Genomic DNA, 20298 nt, shown 5'->3' on the forward strand with positions numbered 1-20298 from the left:
ACTTGTTTTCTTCTTTTGAATTTTCATAATTTTCATCGACCATTGAAATTCGTATCTTTCTGGAGAGGTTACGGAAATATTTTGGAAAAGTGAGAGGATTCTAACACGGAGAGATTGAACCACTAAAGTACTAAGGATTGCCAAACTATAAGAAAAGAATATTTATTCAAACATATTATAAATCTATTTTCAGTTTATACAAAATTTACAGATATTAAATATAATTTATTTATGAAACAATTTTACAGAAAATTTGTACCCATCTTGTTACGATTTGCTTCTTCTCTTTTTTAGAAGAAACATTGGTTTTGGTAATGGAACTTTCAAAGTGATAAGTTTCTTGTCTTCTTTGTTAGGTAAAGCACCAATAAATCTAGCAAGATCTGTTAATTTTTTTAAACCTGTCCGATGAGTAAATAATGTCGCAAATAATTCCAAGTCTAATGTAAAGTTACAAATCATTAGTGCTAAAATCATACAATGTATCACTCCTTTATCTTTTATAGTGGTTGGTCTTGTCCTATAAAGTATTAAAAATTAGTTTTTACATTTTTATTATGCATCATTTATTATATTACTATATATTTCTTATATATACCTTCCATGATTACTTTGAACACTGTACGTGTCTATTATATATGAATTAATTTCTTGAGAAGCTAAACAAACTCCAATACCACGTTTTTTAGCATCCTTAATCGGCATGCTTAACCATGTTGCAACTGCTTGAATATAAATTAACAATGCAGTTTTGTCAATACTGTTTGGATCAGATTTTAAATTCCTTAATATTTGGGTAAAGAATTTTGAATTTCTAAAAAAAGCAATAAATGTATAATCAGTATCCAATAAAAATAACGAAGAAATAGTAACTTTTTGAAACATACGCTTCTCTACTTGAACTGTCATTTAAAATTTCTGCTGCATTGTCATATAAAGTTTCCAATTTACTTTTTGGTACAATATCATACATATTATACACATCATTTACATCAGTTGCATCTCTCTTACAGTATGGCAAAGTAAGATTACATCCATCATCTGGCAATTGTGCTGACAATTCCATCCTATCGAATTCAACATCTGCAATATGAATAAACTTCAACTCTGTTTTTTCTAGACAAAAATTAATATAAAATCACATGTATTTCATTATAGGCTATTTATAAAAGTAAATACTTACTAGATACAGTTTGTTCAAGATGCTCTTTAACAGACTCTACATTTACCTTTAGCTTTTCATATTGCTCTATCCTTCTTTTTATCTTCTTTGAACCAAACTCTTTGTTCAATGTAACAACCTTATCATCTACTGTACTGTTAATGTCTTTTATTGCTGACTTTTCTAAAACCGGCGCTACTTGCCAACGTTCAATCTGAACCAATCTCACTTTTCCTGTTCTTTTATTATGAAGAACAAGCATAGTACACATAGGGTCTTCGCTAGTGTCTGGTTTATAACCTCTATAAACAATCTCTCCATTCGATAAAGCCAGCACTGTCTTCTTCTTGTTTTGATCATAGAATAGTCCGCAGGACATGTTTTTAGCCTCATCATCTTTTAACTCACCGTTTTGAAAATTAACTACAAAAGAATTACATGTGAGATACATATTACATATACATCTAAAAATGAGTATGATATATAAATTAGAAATCAATAAGCTCTACAAGCTTTTTCACTTTAAAACAAATAGCAATTGTAATTATAACAAGTATGTGAATTATATAAGAGTATAATTTCACGGTTCAATTACTTTTCAGAGAACATTTAAGCACGAGTTTTCTCAGGTGAAAGAATATCTTGGAACAAAGAGACGAAAGTATAATTACCGATAATTGGTTGAACTTTGGATGGCTCCACAATCACATCTTCGATAATCCCCTTTATCATTTTCATCCTCGATTGTTATTTAACTTTTGCTTTTATATTTCCAATATATCCAGATTTGTGTACATCTGAATTTTGAAACACTCGCACGACACTGAAGCCCCTCCAGAAGTTCTGCCTCTTGTGTATCTTACCGGAAATCAAAACATTTGATTGAATTTCCAAGTTCGTAGAAGAATATAAATTTGTTTCAGAAAATAACAAAAAAAATATTGACGTATAAATATTGAACAATTTCAGAACTTACGAGAAATATATTATTATATTAATTAAATTATTTTCATATTTAATAAATTTTTATTATCAAATAATTAGTAAAATACTCGCTCTCTTCAATTGATGTTAGGATATTATTTAAATTTTTAATATTATTAAAATATTATATTTTAATATTGTAATTGTAGTGTTGTATTGTAATTTAATAACATAAAAAATTTAATATTAATATAATATTTAATATTAATTTAATATCAAAATGTAATTAATATTACTAGATATGTTCCGTCAATTTTTTTGAACCGATAAAGTAGTTTGCATGTACACCTTATAGTTTGCTCTCTATACGATATAGGCGACTTTCTTGCTACGATTTTATCTCGTATTGTCTGTATGAACTTTCGAGAAGTACGCTATACATGACGCATGTTGTGTCAAGTCTTCCGATGATTTTCGTTTGATGTTTAAGAGACAATAGTCAATCTAATGGGTAACGAAGAAACTCCAATCGCGGTGAATAACAATGAGGTAAGAAACGCAGTCGAATTACACAAACGGCAACGCACCCATTACTTTATGCGTAATGTAAAAATTATTAACTTTTGTAGATGCCAGTTCCAAAAATAAGACACGATTGGTATCAAACGGAGAATCATGTCATAGTCCCGATCCTTGCGAAAAGTGCGCAAAATGTCAAAGTCGTTTACGAAAAAAATACGGTAAATATCCGATTTTCAATCGTACAAAAATTATTCGTAATTTTTCTTTTTTTTTTTTCTGTTTTTAAATCACTATATATATCTTGCAATATTTTAATCAATCATGACATTTCATGTATTTACATGAAAACAGCTGTATCGTTTGGCTGATGTTAATTGTAGAGTTTTATCCTCTGTTTACTTTTAGTTAAGTGTGTCTGCTCAGTTACCATCGGGCAATGAATATAGCTTGGAGTTAGATTTAGCTCACGCAATAGTGCCAGATCAGTCTACTCATAAAGTTGATCCGTCTAAAATAGAAATTAAATTGAAAAAACAAGATGGAATTACATGGGCCACATTGGAAGGGAATCCCGTTGCACAAAACGTGGTGCAACCTATACCCCAAGGTAAATTAAAGCTCCAGATGCTATGTAGAAATAGAGATAACTTCCTTGGTTTGCAATATTGGAAAATTTGATTTTTTAAGAAATTTTACAAACTGGAAATCAACCACAAAAGAATCCTGGGACTGGGAAGAAACCGCGAGACTGGGATAAAGTAGAAAAAGAAATAGAGAAACAAGAAGCAGAAGAAAAGCCAGTGGGAGAAGCTGCACTCTATGCTTTGTTCCAACAGATATATGGCAGCGGTTCCGACGAAGTCAGGCGTGCAATGAACAAATCTTTTGTAAATATTTCTAAAAAAAAAATACATAACAAAAGTATATTGTATTGGTTTTAATATTGATAATGTTTCTGAAAATAGCAAGAATCCGGTGGTACAGTGTTGAGCACGAATTGGTCAGAAGTGAGCAAAGGTAAAGTTGAGGTAAAACTACCAGATGGTATGGAATGGAAACCCTGGAGCGTATAGAACAGTTTCGACAATTGAAATTTACATCGCTTACTATGTTTGACAAGTAATAATTTCACTTTATCTTTAATAAAGTTATTTATGAAAATTATTAACAGATCATTGATGATTTATTAAAAATAAAATTAGTAAAACAATTGTATTTGTCCAGTTTGTCAAATATATGTGTGTATTTTTCTGAAGATATTATAATCTCTGTGTTTCTTATTATAAGATATAATTCAGCTAAATTATACAATGACAAACACATCTCCAGTTAGATACATGTATCAATGCATTCTTTATTTCATTGTCTAATAAAATATATACATGTATTGTACATTTATTTATAAAACATTTACAAATAATTAAATGCCTGTTACTAAAAGATGATTCCAAATAAAATGATATTATTAATTTTTTAGTCATTCATTATTACGAATTGCATGGTGATCTTCAACCAATTATTGACCTCAATATGTATATGCCAGCAACACATGCTCCAAATATAACACAAGCCGTTTGCAATTCTGTTAATTCTTTATTCACTAAAACTACTTTTGGTTCGTCATTCTTTTCTATTACCTTACGAATTGAATTCAAACTATTTTCTAATGATAGCAAATTACTTCTGAGCACATTTTCATTCTTTTGTTGCGCTTCGGATAAAACATTTTGTATATTAGCTACTCGTCTATTGTTATATATTATTGACCCTGTCAGTGATATAATAGCTAATACAGCAGATGCTATAATAGATAAATATTTATAATTCTGAGCACTTGTTGTTTGACTATCGTGATACTCCTTAATAGCAGTTGCTAACAACGTGAAGTGATCCTTTTCCTCCTTCTCTAACAAATTAAGCTGCGACACGATTCTTGTCTGATCTTGGAGACTTTTATTTTCTACTATTGTCAGTTGAACATACTTTGGATCATCTCTTTTAATTCGGATAAGCTCTGAGTATATTTCCTTCAGCTTATCGTTAATTATGATTGCTTCGCGATTCAACTGTCTTCTCTCATCCTGACATTTGAACAGCTTGTCTTGTGCAAAAATCACTTGTTGCCTAGCTATTTCAACTTTGTCTAAACCTGTTAATTGTTGATACCATTGCCACCATATAACGACTTTCTTTGGTAATGGACTTGGTGTCAATTGTGATGCATTCACATTTTGAATTAATGTTAAGTCATTGTTGATTTGCTGAAATAAATAAATTTAAGTGACTTACAGTGAAACATGTATGGATTGTAACTTCTAACACCTAAATACCTTTGCAAGAACATCATACTTTGAGGTCACAGCACTTTGTATATTGTTTAATTTTTCCTGTGCTTTTCCAGTGATGCTACTAATTCTTGCAGTTGCATCATTGAACAATTGATGTTTATTTACCTCGTTACTTAATACTTTAATTAACGATCGAAATTTCTCTGCCATTGTATATTGTTCATATCTTTGAGTTGTATAAAAATTTACAATATCGAAATTAACAACTTTACCTCAGCATTGTTAGTTATCATTATGCTCGTATTCATTCGTATGTTTTTACATTACAAAAATGCGAATTGCATGTAATCTTTGAAAAAAGTCATTAATAGAAGAAGTGCTTTAAAAAAAAAAAATAATTATCAAGTTTTTACAAATACAAAGTTGCTAGTTAATTTATGGATGAAATAACTAAAAATATGTATACGAAGAAATTTTATATTACATCTGTGTATGAAATTTAATATTTGAAAAATTACAAAAATTATTTTTTATCATTTCATAATGTTATTTGTAGTTTTTGTAACTAAAATATCGAAGAATTTTCGGTTACACAACCTTGTGAAGAATCTTAGCTTAAGACCTGTTAAAGCACGTTTTCGGAGGTTAGTTGAAAGATGTTCGGAAAATACAATTAATCTTGATGATTATTTATTTAATAGAATCGCAATAATTTATTATAGTTTTATTATTGTATGAAATACAGTTAAATAATATAAATGTAAAACCACGATTATACAATATGAATGAAAATAAATATATTTTGCACGTTTAACAATTAACCTTACATTTTTTAGTTTTTGGTTAGAATTTCATGTTCATTTTCTTAAGGAGTTAAAATATAAATATTAATAACAAATACGTGTGGCAAATTATATAATGAAAAGAAGCATACGGCAAATATCCAGCACAAACGAAATAATTATCTCTTCGAGTGATTCTGAGAATGAATCTGAAGATAAAAATTACATTCCCATCAAAGTACCAAAGAAAAAGGAAAGTAAAGATGGCAATGACAGAAAAGCTAGTACCCTTTCATTGCCCAAAAAGAATAAACGAACAGCAACACGACTTAAGAAGGAAATAAAAACAGAACCTACATATGGTACGAATGATTTGGTAGATTTAAAGAAGAAGACACAGAGTAAGAGTAAGAGAGTAAAAGAGGAAGAAGTACAAAACTCTGATGCAAAAGATGTTAAACAAATGTTAAAGGATATATCTTTAAATTCTGCAGAATTTAAAGAATGGACAATTGAAGATTATGTGAGCGAAACCAACAATGTTGAGAAACATATAGTAGAAAATGTTGCAAAGCTTTTCAATAATGACAATACAATTCCATTTATTGCAAGATATAGGAGAAATATTACTGGTGGCATGGATCCAGATAAGCTGAGAGCATTGAAAGAGAGTCTTGATCATGCCAAAGTGATTAAACAACGCGCCAATACTATATTGAAATCTATTGATAAATTAGGGCAATGGTCTCCTGCTGTACATTCCGTTATTGTATCTGCCAAATCTCTAGATGACTTAGAACATGTATATTCCCTTTTCAAGCCAGCGTCTAAACGAACTTTGGCAGAAAGAGCCAAAGACCTAGGTTTAGGTCCTGTAAGTGATCTTGTGTTACAGGGTCAGGCACTTCCTTCATTATCTTCTCTCATTGATTCTAACAAAGATGGATTAAAAACCGAGCGACAGATTGTAGATGGAATTGTACACATTGTAGCAGATGTTATAAATAAGAATAAAATTGTATTTGATAAAGTCAAAGAGCTTCAATCACAATGTTCTATAAATATCCAGACTACAGAATGTAAAGCCAATAGTAAATCCAATAGTAAATCAAAGAGTAAAAATAAAGATTTGCAGAGGAAGTATGAAATGTACTATAATTTTAATACAAATACGAAATACATCAAACCTCATCAGATACTGGCTATCAATCGTGGGGAAGCACAAAAGATTCTCAATGTAAAAATGACATTTCCTAATTTTTTTGCAAAAGCATTTAAAGCATGTTGCTACAAACTGTATAATTCAGCCATTACAGCGTCTAAATTACATTCTAAACTATTAAATGAGGGCATCGATTATGCTTATACGAAGTATATCAAACCCTTGGTAATACGTAGAGTGAAAAGCGAACTGAAGCAAAAAGCGGAAACAGCATCGATTGAAGTTTTTATAACTAACGTAAAACAGTTGCTCCTCACTCCGCCTCTACGAGGAAAAATCATACTCGGCATAGATCCAGGATTTTCGTATGGTTGCAAATTAGCGGTAATTTCCGAGCAAGGAGATGTGCTTGAGACAGGCGTGATTTATCCACATAGAAATTCACAGAAGTTTCATAATGAATCTGCCGATATTTTAGTAAATTTGGTAACCAAGTACAAGATCACGATTTTGGCATTAGGTAATGCTACAGCTTGCAGAGAGACTGAAATGTTTTTAAACGAGTTAATCAAGACCAATACATTTGGCCCGATCGAAGTTTCGTACACGATTGTCAACGAAGCTGGAGCATCGATTTACAGTTGTAGCTCGGAAGCAAAATCCGAATTCCAGGATCTCGACGTGAACGTAATCTCTGCCATTTCAATAGCAAGGCGTCTACAAGATCCACTTGCTGAATTAGTAAAAATAGAACCTAAACATTTAGGTGTGGGAATGTATCAGCATGATCTGCCAGAGAAACAGTTGTCAACAGCATTAAATGAGGTGAGCACAAAACTGGATGGATCTAAGATAGATAATATTACTAATTGGTAAATTAATTCGATGAAAATTATAAAAATGATTGCAGGTTGTGTCAGAGGTTGTGAGCTTTGTAGGTGTAGATGTGAACACTGCGTCTCAGTGCCTTTTGAAAAGGATTGCTGGCCTAAACGTATCCAGAGCAAATAATATTATAGAATGGAGAGCTGAATTCGGACCGTTTAAAAATAGACAGCAACTGTTGGATGTGAAGGGAATTGGAAACAAGGTGTTTGAACAATGTGCTGGTTTCATTCGGATATTGCCAGAGACTTTAATGAATGATAATACCGAGAAACGTAAATCAGCTAAGAAGTCTAAACAAACGTACAATTTATTGGATCAAACTTGGATTCATCCTGAATCGTACAAAATAGCCGAAAGTTTTTTAAAGCATTGTAATTGTAACTTGGAAAATCTCGGAACTACAGAATTCATTCAGAAAGTAAAATCGTGCGCTGCGGAAGGATTCGCTAGCTTAGCCCAAAAGTTTGGCACAAACGAGGCGACCATGGAGGTGATAATTAAAGGTTTATCTATGAAGAAAAACGAGGATATACGGTTAGAGTCTCGTGCTCCACTTTTTCGAAAGAGTATGCTCAGTATTAATGACTTAAGTGCGGGGATGTCACTAACGGGCGTGATAAGAAATATCACCCACTTTGGAGCGTTTGTGGACATAGGAACGGGTAAAACTGGACTTATATTAACAAAATGGTTAAAAGATTCATCAGTTTCTGTAGGTCAGTGTGTAGAGGTGAAAGTACTTTCAGTAGATGTCGAACGTGGTAGAATCAATTTAGAATTAATCAACACCTTATAACATTTGTCTATTTAATTACAAATTCACAATATTTATTTGTATTACAAATATCAAAATTCTGATTTTTTACATATATAGTGGACGTTTAAACCTGAGATTTTAATACTACAAACGCAATGAAACATATTTGAACTCATTTAGACATAAAATAGCAATCAAATGAATCGTCATAAATGATTCTTTCTATAAAAAAAATTAGTTTCTCATCTTCTATAATTACAATCATTCCTCTCGTAATCCTCAAAGCAAAACAAATTGTAAAATTGTAAAATTTGATATATTATTATTTTTATATTTCGTATAAAATTAAATATATTACGGAATTCAACTGTAATAACTCAATAATCACCTTGTCTACCGCGCAAATATCTCTGTCCTTGTCCCACGCTATCGCTCTCCTTGTCTACCGCGCAAATATGTCTGTCCTTGTCGCACACTGTTGCTCTCCTTGTCTAGCGCGTCTGTATGCCTGTCCTTGTCGCACGCTGTTGCTCTCCTTGTCTACCACGTCTATAAGTCTATCCTTGTCGCACGCTAGTGCCTTCCTTGTCTAATGACGCTAGACAAGGAGAGCAATAGCGTGCGACAAGGACAGACATACAGGCGCGCTAGACAAAGAGAGCAACAGCGTGCAATAAAGACAATATAAATTAGTTTCCGCACCTATCTTAGGGGTGATCCAGACGGTGTATGGTTAATTCTAATTTTATATTAATAATGAGATTTTTAATAGGATAATGTAGAGAAGCAGGACATTTTTAAAAATTTGTCAGTATTAGTTATTTTATTATATTGAATATAAAAATATAATCACAATTACAGCTCATATTATTTGATGTATAATTCATAATTGTAACACAGTGATATTTTATTTACATTCACAGAAGATATTTCTCGCTGAGAATTCGAATTTTGTATTAGGAGAACATGAGTCTCAAGGAGGTGGCACGATAAAGTCACCCGTCGAGCGGATCTTCTGATACATTGGGAAAATTTTCAAAATTTTTGAGCGAAAATATTTCGAGACCCAGAAGGTCTCGCTATTTCTCGCTGAAAATTCGGATTTTTTTGTCAGGAAAGCACGAGTCTCGAAAAGATACACGACAGACTTCTGGCCAACTGTATCACCTTCTGAATTTTCACGTTCTCTTGATACATAGCGTTTTCGAAAAATCGTTTGCGAGAATATCTCGAGAACTAGGAGATATCCCTTGTTGAAAATTCGATTTTTTATCAATAATTTACCTATCAACTAATTTTATTGAATAACCGCGCAACATGTAAGAATTTTCGTTTCTTTATTGTTTCAGAGAGCAAGAAATATATATATATTATATAATTATTTTTTCTATTATTGTAAACGAAATAATTTAATTGTTATAAATGAACTATTTCATTCAATAATTCATGTCATTTGTCTCAATCACATTGCTCAAATTGATTGTTATAAATTATCAATTAAAATTTAGTAACGCTGCGGTGCAGAATTTATCTAAATCGATATAGTAGAATGTGACATGAAAATGATGAGGGGGTCCCCCGAAACATGAGCCTCGAAAAAGCATTAAATTTCATTCTGAATTATTGCAATGATAAATATTTTAATTTATATGTTTTTTCACAGACCAAAATAAAATTTATGCTATTCTATTCTGTACCTTGTTTATAACTAGAAAAAATGAAACCTGTTTCACCTGAAATTCACAACCTGTTTTACCTACGTATGTGGGTAACCAATGTTAATTTACGCGCGCAATTCAAACTTCGCGCTGTTTCATTTGATAATATAAATATTGTAATGATTGCAAGGGGCACATTATGTAGTATTTTTATAGGTGAAGTGACGAAGATGAATGATTTTTTTTTAAATAGAATCATATAATTTTGAATGCAGCAATTGATTTATTGATGACAATGAGCATTTCTGTAAAAAAAAAAAAAGATTAATTTCTATTAACTTATTTATGTTATTAGGTTTGTCGCATGAAAGAAAAGAACAACAAAATATTTCCCAAACCAATGATTTTTCTGAATATAACATAAAGTCTTCATATAAAATAAGTAATGCTTATCAACACATATTTTATACATAATATTATAATTTTAAACTTTACACAATTTTAGCAAATGGAAAAAGAAACAGCAATAAAAAAAGACCACGTTTTGCCAACGCTGAAAAGCACGGAATTTGCTAAAATAAATTAACAAAAAAAAAAAGAAGGAAAAAAAGATTTTTAAAAAAATCACTCTAACACAACACGTTTGCTTTTAAGAATAGGATTCTTAAGATTCTTAATTCTTAAGAAATTTGTCGTAAGATGCCTTCTTAGAATTTAGAAGTGAGATAGTCTTCTCTGGTTGTGTAAAGAAACAGTAAAATTTCACCGGTTACAAGGACCGGTATGTGTATCGTCTTTTTTGCTAATCTTGCTTGCTTCGTCATGGCTTGGTTTCTTTCTTCATGGCTCGGTCGAGGACTGTAAGTTCCCGTGGAACCTTGAAAGTTCGACTGCGGAAAACAATGACTTCCTCAGCATCCAATGCCGAGTCATGCAGCAATAAAGACCAGTCACGAAGGTGAAATTAGACGGCGAGAACACCGATCGGTCGGCAGTAGTGATACCTTTGTTATGAATCGAAGGGTTACCGGTCTCTTAGTGCGTGCAATTCTACAAATACCAGTCAGACGAGTCTAGACCAAGTGAACGTGCACACCACTCTGTCAGAACCTGTCGTCCCTCTCATTCTTTAGCTTTGCCGCCGCTCTGGCTGTTACGCACGGGTCCATTTAATTTACGTTAATTCACGTAATTCCTTCTCTCGTATACTCTCATCGTCTCCTCCCTTCTTTTGGATATTATTGGTACACTCGTGGTGATTTCGAAAGTTTCCGTGGAAAGTCGCGTTTCTTAAGCTGTGCATGCTCGAGATCTTCTGTGTCAATCAATCATCGTTGTGATACACTACGGTACGTATTGAAAATTAGTGGGTGATAACTGATGAAAGATATGCATTGGACAAAAGGTGTGCATTAAGTAAAGTACGTATAGAGAATAATGGGGAATGATTGGAAAATTATAGACTCGGGGGGAGTATAGATCCGTTGAGTTTGTATAGAATGGAGCGATTTAACACCATGTAACTTCTTCATTCTCTTCTTTTCCTGCAACAGAATTAAGTTTATTAATTTAAATTATATTTATTGAGAGAGAGAGAGAGAGAGAAAAAGAATTCATTGCTAGTGGATTTTAGTGGACATTTGTAGCATAGAATTTCAAAAAGCAATGTGACTCTGATTCGTTTTGAATTATAATTGATTTGATAAATTGCTGAAGAGTGAAGTTACCTCTTTGTTAACAAGTTGCCTCTTTAGTTATTAAAAACGTATAGATGTTTTTGACAGAATTAATATTGTCTTCTACTGAGATCAAAATATAATCATACATCTGTTATTTTGTTTTCATGACATAATTGTATATTAATATATGAAAGGTGTGATTGAGGTATACGATTGATTGTTTCAGTGTTGTAAAAATAGATTTACAAATAATAAATATCTAATAATTTTTTTTTTTTTTTTTGACACCATCGATATTAATTTTATGGATAGGACATCGATGTAAGATGTTTTTAGTATTAGATTATTGAATGAACGATACTTTAATTGACAATTAGACAATTAGTCAAGATCTAATAAAAATTCTTCTTCGTCGAGTTAAATTAATCCAATAAATTCAGCCGTATAATTAGCACGTGCGCCATTACATAATTTATGATCTGATATGAGTTCAATTTGATAAATCACATTACGAGCATTGAGTAAAATTCAACATGTAAAAATCAGAGTCAAAAATCAGAGAAAAAAGAATATCTGAATGTTTTAATGACGTAAGTACTTTTACTTTTTAGAGCTAATACCTAAGTGGGAATCATAGTCGTTAAAGTGAAGTTTGCAATGATTGAGAATCAATGCTGCGGTCTTGCATACAAGAAATTCCTTCTTGTTCTTGCATCACGACCAGAAAGATTATAAAAAGTCGACATACACGTCATAAAATAAAGAAATTATTTAATATTTAATGTCAGTACAAATATTTGCAGGTGTGTGCCAGTGTTTCACAAGCCCTGAGGAATAAATTATATGTTTATAATAGGTCGGGTCATGCTGTAGGCGAGATTGTCAGTATTAATTCATTAATTCATTGATACTAATTGACATTTTTATGCGATCTGACATCGTTTTCGCGTCACAATTAGAGTGACCACAAAAATGAAAAAAGGATGGCATGCTATAAATCTTCTCTAAAGATTATTTCTCAATTCTGAAACAAAAGAAAAAAATATGCTTTTAAGTATAATCGAATAAAATATATGGTTCATAGAATAAATTCTTACTAGGGATTTTTTAATGGAAAATAATAAAATAAGAGTGAATAATAATAAGAGAAACATGTCACAAATATGGACATATAAACACTTTATCAAAAGTATAGTATAATATGTTTAATATATTTAAAAATATTTAAATAGTATAATATGTTTAGTATATTTAAATATATTTAAATAGTATAATATGTTTAATATATTAAATATATTTAATATATTTAATATATAACACTTGTATAACACGTATAATATGTTTAAAACTATCGTATGATAGTTAAATAAATGGAATGCCAATAAATAGTATTATTATTTCAGTAATGTACTAATGATTCAAACTAATAATAGACGCATCATTGGTTATTATGTATTATTATCATGTGTATTATCAGAACATTATTAAAAGTAAATTTACTGTAGGCAAATTGAAAATATAAGGTCGTTTTGCTATTTCAAAAAGCAAACAGTTTTCGATCAAGTTTTTTGTTATTTGAGATTTTAAACTGTTGCAACTTTGTGAGAAAAGAAACGAAATTTTAATCAATAATAATAATAATAATAAAATTATTAATTATAAATGATTAAAAAATTTTATAAATTATAATATAATAGTAATAGTAATAATAGCAGTAGTAATTATAGGATAATAATAAAATTTGTGTTAAATTATTATTAAGATATTAATTATAAATTTGAATACGAAGATTAAATAAAAGTGATTGTCAAAAAGAAGCTAGGCAAGGAAAGGAAATGACAACGATGACCACAAATGACAATTGCATGAGAGAAAGTATTTGGTCAACGAATATTACTTACAATTAATTTTAAACGTTATTCAGCATGGAATGCATCGGATAAAGTCTAATCATTAATTAGTTGTTTCATAATTTATCGGGAGTTTTTCTTTACCACTTTACATTATAGCTATAAATTTCCTCTTGAACTCGTGTCTCGTTAAATATTTTCTAACCAGTGTCTAGAGAATCCAGTGAATCCGAAAAGGAAGAAAAGAAACAGGAAACGCTTGCGACATGAATAATTCATCAACCAGAGTTCATTTTGACTTTAAAGCACAGTCAATGGGTTTGCTTTGCAAATTGCCACACGTGTCTGAACCGTGTATATATGTATACGCCTGGCAATTTAAACGTAAATACAAATTAATTGCAAACATCTACTTAATAAAAGTAGATGTTTGCAATTAATTGCAAGCATCTACTTATAAAACTGCAAGTGCTCATCATCAACAACTGACTGCCACTACTGAAACGTAAGAAATGATCTAGTGCTAGATGAAGAACTCTTATCTTTAATCTTGATAAGTAGCAGAGGAAGTAAAGGAAGTTCAGAGTGTAAGATTGTAAGAAACTGATGTGAGTGACGATGTAATATGAAATCAATGATACAGTAAATTCGAAAACTAACCGGCCTTTGTTATCTTCAATGATATTCCGTGCACGGACAGTATAGCAAGCAAGATTTCAGAGAAATACTGGCAACACATTGCGAATATATAACAATGCTCGTAAATTGTTCGTGAATAGTAATGGCTTGGTTGGTGGTTTACATAGCCTTGTTTCGAAAGCATTAGTTTCTTCAAAAGAACAATGTACTCTTCTCGAATGTAATAATGATGCATCACTGTCAAACTCAGTCTATATGAATTTGTTCGTACAAGTTCATGCGAACAAATAGTTTTTATAATTTGAATTCATACAATTCTTCCCTCTTCTTTAATTATTCCTTTTATCAGAAATTTTTCGTTCACGTAGAAAGAGTGAAATAAGTGGATTCAACCAGTTCAATTGGATTGAAATTTGGCTCGAATAAATGAAATTCGTACAATACAGAGTTTCACAGCGACACATTGATAGACACGGATGTGATAAATCTCTTAATAAAATCGATTAAATTTGCATTCTAATTTTATCAATATTACGCATTCTTTTTCTTGTTGAAAGGAATAAATTATCGGCTATAGTAGTTACAACATTTTCCTAATACATATGGTTTCGTAAGATCTCTATTGATCTTTGGAAAATTTGAATAGAATGGCGAGGATTATGAAAGATAATCGGGATTTTTTCCTCCGAATCATGAACGTTCTCAGGAGTTTACCTCACAGCCGGTTTTAATTATTTTTTTTTTCTACGAACTATTTGCAAATATTATAGAAATGCGAATAAATATATATGCAAATGACCAACGAGGAAAATTTTATAGTTTTCTCGTCGAAGAATTGCAAACGAGATGTGGCGAATGCCTTGAGTAATTTTTATCATTGCTGTAAAAGATGCTTTCGTGTCCCAATTCTCAAATACACATTTTATAACGTTAATCCTTCCCAGGCAGAGTTTCCAATTTTGAGTATTATATTATTTCGTTTGTAGATTATCAAGACTAATTTATAACTGCAATCAGATTTAAGCTACTGTTGTATTTTGTTATGTTACTCGTTTGAAGAAGAAAATGTCATAAATGTCATTAATTTTAATATTTAAAAATAAATTAAATCTTCCTCTCTCTCTTTCTCTTTCTCTCAAGAAGCAGAAAAATAACACGATTAATCTTATCCAATCGTTTTTCCTTCTTCGTTTCATTGTCATTTCTTTCGTTGCGCAGCGTTTTTGAAAATGGCATCAGACGTACCATCGATTCCCGAATGGTTCCAAGGCCGAAACGTCTTCATTACAGGCGGCTCTGGATTCATGGGGAAGGTTCTAATTTATAAGCTGTTGCTTAGTTGCAACGACCTTGGCAATATCTTCGTCTTGATCAGGAAGAAGAGAGACGTCGATGCTCAGTCAAGGTTGAAGCTCATGATGCAGGTACGATGCGTTTAACGGTGCGTCTGAAAGTAACCAGGAAATCATCTGTATGAATTTTAGGCATCGATAAGGTCAAAAAAAGAAAAAAAAAGAAAAGAAAGAGGCAAACTGTGAAGCTTTCGGATCTGATAGATCTGTAGTGCTGTTCACAGAATATGAAAATTTCACAAGGCAACGCTGAACTGCCGTTTTGAAGCAATTCTAAAGTGTTGATGAAATTTCAGAGATTGGTGGAATTTTAATCGATAATCAATAATACACGTGTATTGGTAATTAAGAAAATATATACCTTCACGTAATCAAGATTTCTTTATGAAGAAACGACTTATGAATTTCTGAACAGATTGACCTGCATCTGAAAGTATGCGACGTTCCATTTCAAAATGTTTCAAACATTTGAAAGTATTTCTCAATGACTTTGCAATGTTATTTACGACATCTGTAGTCGTAGTGTATGCACCATACTTAGATGCATGTGAGTAATGTTGCTACTAAGTGAGAAAGGAAAACCAACGACCAATAAAAATTGGCATTCACCTTGTAATTAAATCGTTTGTCAATTATAAATCATTATAATGGTCTTACACATTGTTTTGTCAAGTAATTACACAGAGATTACGCAGATATCATTTAAAAACAGCCTCTACTCTTGATGTTTAAATCTAATCTCTGTAATCAACAATCTAAGTTGCTTCTTGCATCATACATTACCATTAAAAATCCTCTTCAAAATTATTGATTATAAATAATATAGGACAATTAAATTCTAAATCTAAAATAGATTTTAGTAATTAATAAAACCATAAATTTGTATTGTCATATTACGTGTACTGTTATATGCTGTTCTTGAACATATACTGTTCTCTGGCTCTGGTTAACATTGTGCAACGATGACACAAAAATTACTTACACAGTTCTATTAATGATTCAATAAGTAGCATTCTTAATACGTGCAAACGAAAGTGAAAGGGGCGATTGAGCTTGTGCCATGTAGTAATTTTACTCTATATGTTTTTAAAGTGTCCTAGAAAACTTCTGAAACTAAAAAAAGAAAAATATAATTGCACGTGAACGCAAATCTTTCCATTCACGACCTAATTGTTTTGTTATTTCCTTTGAGTGATTAAAAAGTTTCTGTTGCAATAATTAATGATTCACATTAGTCTATCATGTGAATCTATGATGAAATATTAATTATGAATTAATTTTCAATTAATATTCTAGGAAAATCCGCTTAAAATGATTAAGGAAAAGCATCCTGAGAGAATAAAGAAGATTGTATTAGTAGAAGGTGACACAACTTGCGACGATCTTGCTTTATCGTCCAACGATAAGCAAAAACTAATGGACAAAGTTTCCGTTGTTCTTCACGCGGCAGCAAATATCAAGTTCGACTTGACACTCAAGGAGGCGGTAACGATAAATACACTGGGTACCAGAAATGTCATAAATCTTGCAAAACAGGTAAACGTTTATTAACGATTCAAACACAATACCATTAATATATAATAATTCTTAGTTTTATAGATAGAACGATTATTAACTAAACTAAAGTAGATTGAACTTCTGACTTTCTTTTTATAATAGATCACTTTTACTTTCACTATATGCATTATAACAGATATAGGTTTTAATCTATTTTAATATCTTTTGAATTTCTGACGAGTGAAACCTAAAGATCCATTATTTGTAGCTACCTCATTTAAAGTCCTTCATTCATGTTTCTACTTCGTACTGTCATTGTGATGAAACAGTGCTCGAGGAGAGGTATTATCAGAGCGATATAGAACCCGAAGAAATCATAAAAATGATAAACAACACACCGGATAATGTTTTACGAGCACTGACACCGAAATTATTAAGAGGATTACCGAACACCTACGCCTTTAGCAAGGCACTCGCTGAAAGTTTAGTGCAGAAATGTGGCCTGCCTGCAGGCGTTGTAAGACCTTCCATAGGTAAATATAACTTTTTCTTAATCAAATAAATGCCTGGACAAACTTCTTACTGCTCTCTTCCATAAAAAAAAAAAAATAGGAAATGTAACTTACCATGTTCTTCGTATGATATCAAAATAAATATTGTTAATTTTTAATTTTAGTGATGGCATCATGGAAAGAACCAAAACCTGGTTGGATAGATAGCTTTAGTGGACCAACAGCTTTAATGGTAGGTGCTGGAAAAGGTGTAATTCGAACGGTGCTCTGTAATTACAAGTACGAAATAAACATAATTCCCTGTGACATGGCAATTAATACAATTATTGCACTAGCATGGAAAGTAGGGAGAGAAGATCCTGAGAAACCAATATTTATGAATGTTACCAATGATACTGAAAACCCAATTTCTTGGGGTTATGCTGTAGATACTGGCAAGAAATATACTTTAATGTATCCATTTACAGGTGAATGATTTGAGTATTGTACATGTTGTTTGAAATAATCTATCTATTTCCAACTAAAATATATTTTCATTTGTTTTGTTTCTAATTTTGCTCCAGGTCTACTTTGGTATCCAGGTGGAAGTATCACTACATTAAGATGGTTTCACTGGTTGCGTGTAATCCTGTTTCACTACATACCTGCGTTGTTTATAGACCTCCTTGTTTTTCTAACAGGGAACAAACCGTTTTTAGTAAAAGTGCATAACAAAGTTAATATTGGCATTGATCTAATACAATATTACACTACCAAACGATGGGAGTTTCGGTAATTATGCAGAAACATTCTCATAAAATGATAATAACATAACAAAATTAATATAATAATTATAACGATAACAATAGAAATAATTTAATTTTTTTGCTTTTAGAAACGACCGTATGAAGAAATTGCAAGCTGAATTCAATCCCTCCGACAAAGAAGAATTCTTTATGGATACAAAGGCAATAGTCTGGGACGATTATCTATTAAATTATATATTAGGTACTAGATTGTACTGTTTGAAAGATGATCTTTCTACTATACCTCGCGCACGGAAAGTTCTTTGGTATCTATATTTCGCCGATTGGTTCGTTAAGATCAGCCTCACGATTTTCTTCGTTTGGTTTATTTATTCGTGGATAAATCCATTCAAGGAACGAATTGCAACCGTTATTGAAATTAACGAAATTTAGATTTTCTGTAAATTAAATGTTCCAAAGTAATTTCTTGACAATCAGATAATACTTGTTTAATTTTATTTCTTATTGTTGATAAAACGAGAAACATTTACAAACATTTACAATGAATGATAATCTTTTAATATAGTGTAGCTCTTATATAGTTAGCATTTGCAATTGCAATTTTTTCAAAGTACTTATTGTAATATACTATAAATGATACACCTGTTTTTTAAATATTTTAATTAAAGCTGTTTTCATAATTAGTAATACTTGTTACATTAGTTTATAGGAATTTGATTCTAATATACTTAAATAAAATCAATAAAAATGTTCTGTTTCCAAATCAGTTTTTGGGCGTTAATTTTTTAATATTTTCTCTTTTTCATTGAAATGATTATATAATGTTTCCTGTTATTATGTAATACTTATTGTTAGAGTAAAGAATGAGAAGAGAATATAAAAGAAAGTTTAAATAGCGAAAACGTCGAGATTTACAAATCTTTTTAGACGAACTGATCGCGTGCTGACATTTGAAAATTTCGAAATTCGCGCTCTCTCGTCAATACGTGAGCGCGCGCAATCACTTCCGTGAAATATCCCTCTTTGCCACGCAAACATTTTAAGCAATATATTTAAAATTGAAAAAAGAAATTTCCATTTCTTTACAAAATATACGCTTTACTCGTGAAGCGCTAATAATGTCAATAACAGTAATACGCGTAATATTTCCCTAACCTAAAAAAAATATTCTTAACAAATACTAGATTCTATTTCAATTTCTGTTTTCCTTTTCTTTTTCAAAAAATTGTATTTTTTGAGTAGTTTTTGAAATTATATATATAATAAAAATATATCGATTTTATTCTGAAAATATCTTGGAATATTTCATGATTTGTGTTTATAAAAATTCACTATCCATCTCAATAAACATTTTAGATATTAATAAAACAGTAATTGATGGTAACAATGTTCATTATATGTTTGTATGTGTTATATAAGGAACGAAATTACCTGACAAGTTTACAAAGTTACATAAGACTTACTGCTTAAATTACAAATACTAACAAACTTTCTGAACAAAGATCAGAAAGAATATAGAAAATAGAAAAATGTTCATAATTTACAGAATATCCAAATATGCGACATTTTGTAAATCCACTTTCTGTTTCTACACAATAAATATTCAATATTCAATAAAATATTATCCCATCAATTTCCAAACTTTTTCATATAGTAATATTAAGAATCTTCCATTTATAATTTCATTTTTCAAATAATTTCAAGAATTAAAACTCAATTGGGAACTGATTCATTTTCATTAACTACCAATTCTGCGATTAATAAGACTATTGAGATAAAACACAGTTAAAACAGCTTAAAAAAATTAAGAAAATGAATGTGAAAAGGACAACAATGAAACAGACTTGATAAAAATGACAACTAATATACATATTTATCGA

The 20298-nt window shown here is 30.9% G+C and overlaps 5 protein-coding genes across 8 annotated transcripts; 3 read left to right on the forward strand and 2 right to left on the reverse strand.

Annotated features, from left to right (window-relative positions):
* Positions 1-209: 209 nt before the first annotated feature.
* Positions 210-1976, reverse strand: LOC122534771. The gene is made up of 5 exons (XM_043665736.1): positions 1834-1976; positions 1184-1585; positions 888-1083; positions 599-814; positions 210-520 (listed from the first exon to the last, which is right to left on the reverse strand). The coding sequence occupies exons 1-5, from the start codon at positions 1898-1900 to the stop codon at positions 268-270; spliced, it is 1134 nt and encodes a 377-aa protein (XP_043521671.1). The 5' UTR covers positions 1901-1976; the 3' UTR covers positions 210-267.
* A 442-nt stretch (positions 1977-2418) lies between these two features.
* On the forward strand, positions 2419-3863 carry LOC122534785 (protein SGT1 homolog). The gene is made up of 5 exons (XM_043665759.1): positions 2419-2635; positions 2716-2826; positions 3014-3215; positions 3296-3495; positions 3574-3863. Exons 1-5 carry the CDS (start codon positions 2594-2596, stop codon positions 3679-3681), a joined length of 663 nt encoding a protein of 220 aa, XP_043521694.1. The 5' UTR covers positions 2419-2593; the 3' UTR covers positions 3682-3863.
* Positions 3760-5351, reverse strand: LOC122534778. The gene is made up of 2 exons (XM_043665747.1): positions 4939-5351; positions 3760-4869 (listed from the first exon to the last, which is right to left on the reverse strand). Exons 1-2 carry the CDS (start codon positions 5104-5106, stop codon positions 4117-4119), a joined length of 921 nt encoding a protein of 306 aa, XP_043521682.1. The 5' UTR covers positions 5107-5351; the 3' UTR covers positions 3760-4116.
* Positions 5352-5455: 104 nt separating this feature from the next.
* LOC122534748 (S1 RNA-binding domain-containing protein 1) lies at positions 5456-8580 on the forward strand. The gene is made up of 3 exons (XM_043665684.1): positions 5456-5540; positions 5733-7665; positions 7751-8580. The coding sequence occupies exons 2-3, from the start codon at positions 5815-5817 to the stop codon at positions 8522-8524; spliced, it is 2625 nt and encodes an 874-aa protein (XP_043521619.1). The 5' UTR covers positions 5456-5540; positions 5733-5814; the 3' UTR covers positions 8525-8580.
* Positions 8581-11093: 2513 nt separating this feature from the next.
* LOC122534754 (putative fatty acyl-CoA reductase CG5065) lies at positions 11094-19478 on the forward strand. Of its 4 annotated transcripts, none has more exons than XM_043665699.1 (7): positions 11094-11492; positions 15530-15735; positions 16960-17199; positions 17429-17693; positions 17837-18139; positions 18236-18443; positions 18547-19478. In XM_043665699.1, exons 2-7 carry the CDS (start codon positions 15541-15543, stop codon positions 18848-18850), a joined length of 1515 nt encoding a protein of 504 aa, XP_043521634.1. In that variant the 5' UTR covers positions 11094-11492; positions 15530-15540; the 3' UTR covers positions 18851-19478. The 4 variants fall into 4 exon arrangements, with proteins under 4 accessions (XP_043521634.1, XP_043521657.1, XP_043521642.1 ...); XM_043665707.1 differs by having other exon boundaries at positions 11492-11564; XM_043665722.1 differs by lacking the exon at positions 15530-15735.
* The last annotated feature ends 820 nt before the right edge of the window (positions 19479-20298 follow it).

This window comes from Frieseomelitta varia, unplaced genomic scaffold (genome assembly GCF_011392965.1).
Source record: "Frieseomelitta varia isolate USP_RPSP 00005682 unplaced genomic scaffold, Fvar_1.2 scaffold_147, whole genome shotgun sequence".
Taxonomy (NCBI): Eukaryota; Metazoa; Arthropoda; class Insecta; order Hymenoptera; family Apidae; genus Frieseomelitta; species Frieseomelitta varia.

What these genes read in the sequence shown, in the direction of transcription:
- LOC122534771 (XM_043665736.1), bottom strand. Translation starts at nt 1,900, where the DNA reads ATGAAAATGATAAAGGGGATTATCGAAGATGTGATTGTGGAGCCATCC. An exon ending in TCTTGAACAAACTGTATCTA is followed by an intron (nt 1,084 to 1,183) that starts GTAAGTATTTAC and finishes TTCATATTGCAG; the next exon opens with ATGTTGAATTCGATAGGATG. An exon ending in GTTCAAAGTAATCATGGAAG is followed by an intron (nt 521 to 598) that starts GTATATATAAGA and finishes AATACTTTATAG; the next exon opens with GACAAGACCAACCACTATAA.
- LOC122534785 (XM_043665759.1), top strand. Translation starts at nt 2,594, where the DNA reads ATGGGTAACGAAGAAACTCCAATCGCGGTGAATAACAATGAG. An exon ending in TCGCGGTGAATAACAATGAG is followed by an intron (nt 2,636 to 2,715) that starts GTAAGAAACGCA and finishes TAACTTTTGTAG; the next exon opens with ATGCCAGTTCCAAAAATAAG. An exon ending in TCGTTTACGAAAAAAATACG is followed by an intron (nt 2,827 to 3,013) that starts GTAAATATCCGA and finishes GTTTACTTTTAG; the next exon opens with TTAAGTGTGTCTGCTCAGTT.
- LOC122534778 (XM_043665747.1), bottom strand. Translation starts at nt 5,106, where the DNA reads ATGGCAGAGAAATTTCGATCGTTAATTAAAGTATTAAGTAACGAGGTA. An exon ending in AGTATGATGTTCTTGCAAAG is followed by an intron (nt 4,870 to 4,938) that starts GTATTTAGGTGT and finishes TATTTATTTCAG; the next exon opens with CAAATCAACAATGACTTAAC.
- LOC122534748 (XM_043665684.1), top strand. Translation starts at nt 5,815, where the DNA reads ATGAAAAGAAGCATACGGCAAATATCCAGCACAAACGAAATAATTATC. An exon ending in TGTCAACAGCATTAAATGAG is followed by an intron (nt 7,666 to 7,750) that starts GTGAGCACAAAA and finishes AAATGATTGCAG; the next exon opens with GTTGTGTCAGAGGTTGTGAG.
- LOC122534754 (XM_043665699.1), top strand. Translation starts at nt 15,541, where the DNA reads ATGGCATCAGACGTACCATCGATTCCCGAATGGTTCCAAGGCCGAAAC. An exon ending in TCATAAATCTTGCAAAACAG is followed by an intron (nt 17,200 to 17,428) that starts GTAAACGTTTAT and finishes CATTATTTGTAG; the next exon opens with CTACCTCATTTAAAGTCCTT. An exon ending in ACCAAACGATGGGAGTTTCG is followed by an intron (nt 18,444 to 18,546) that starts GTAATTATGCAG and finishes TTTTGCTTTTAG; the next exon opens with AAACGACCGTATGAAGAAAT.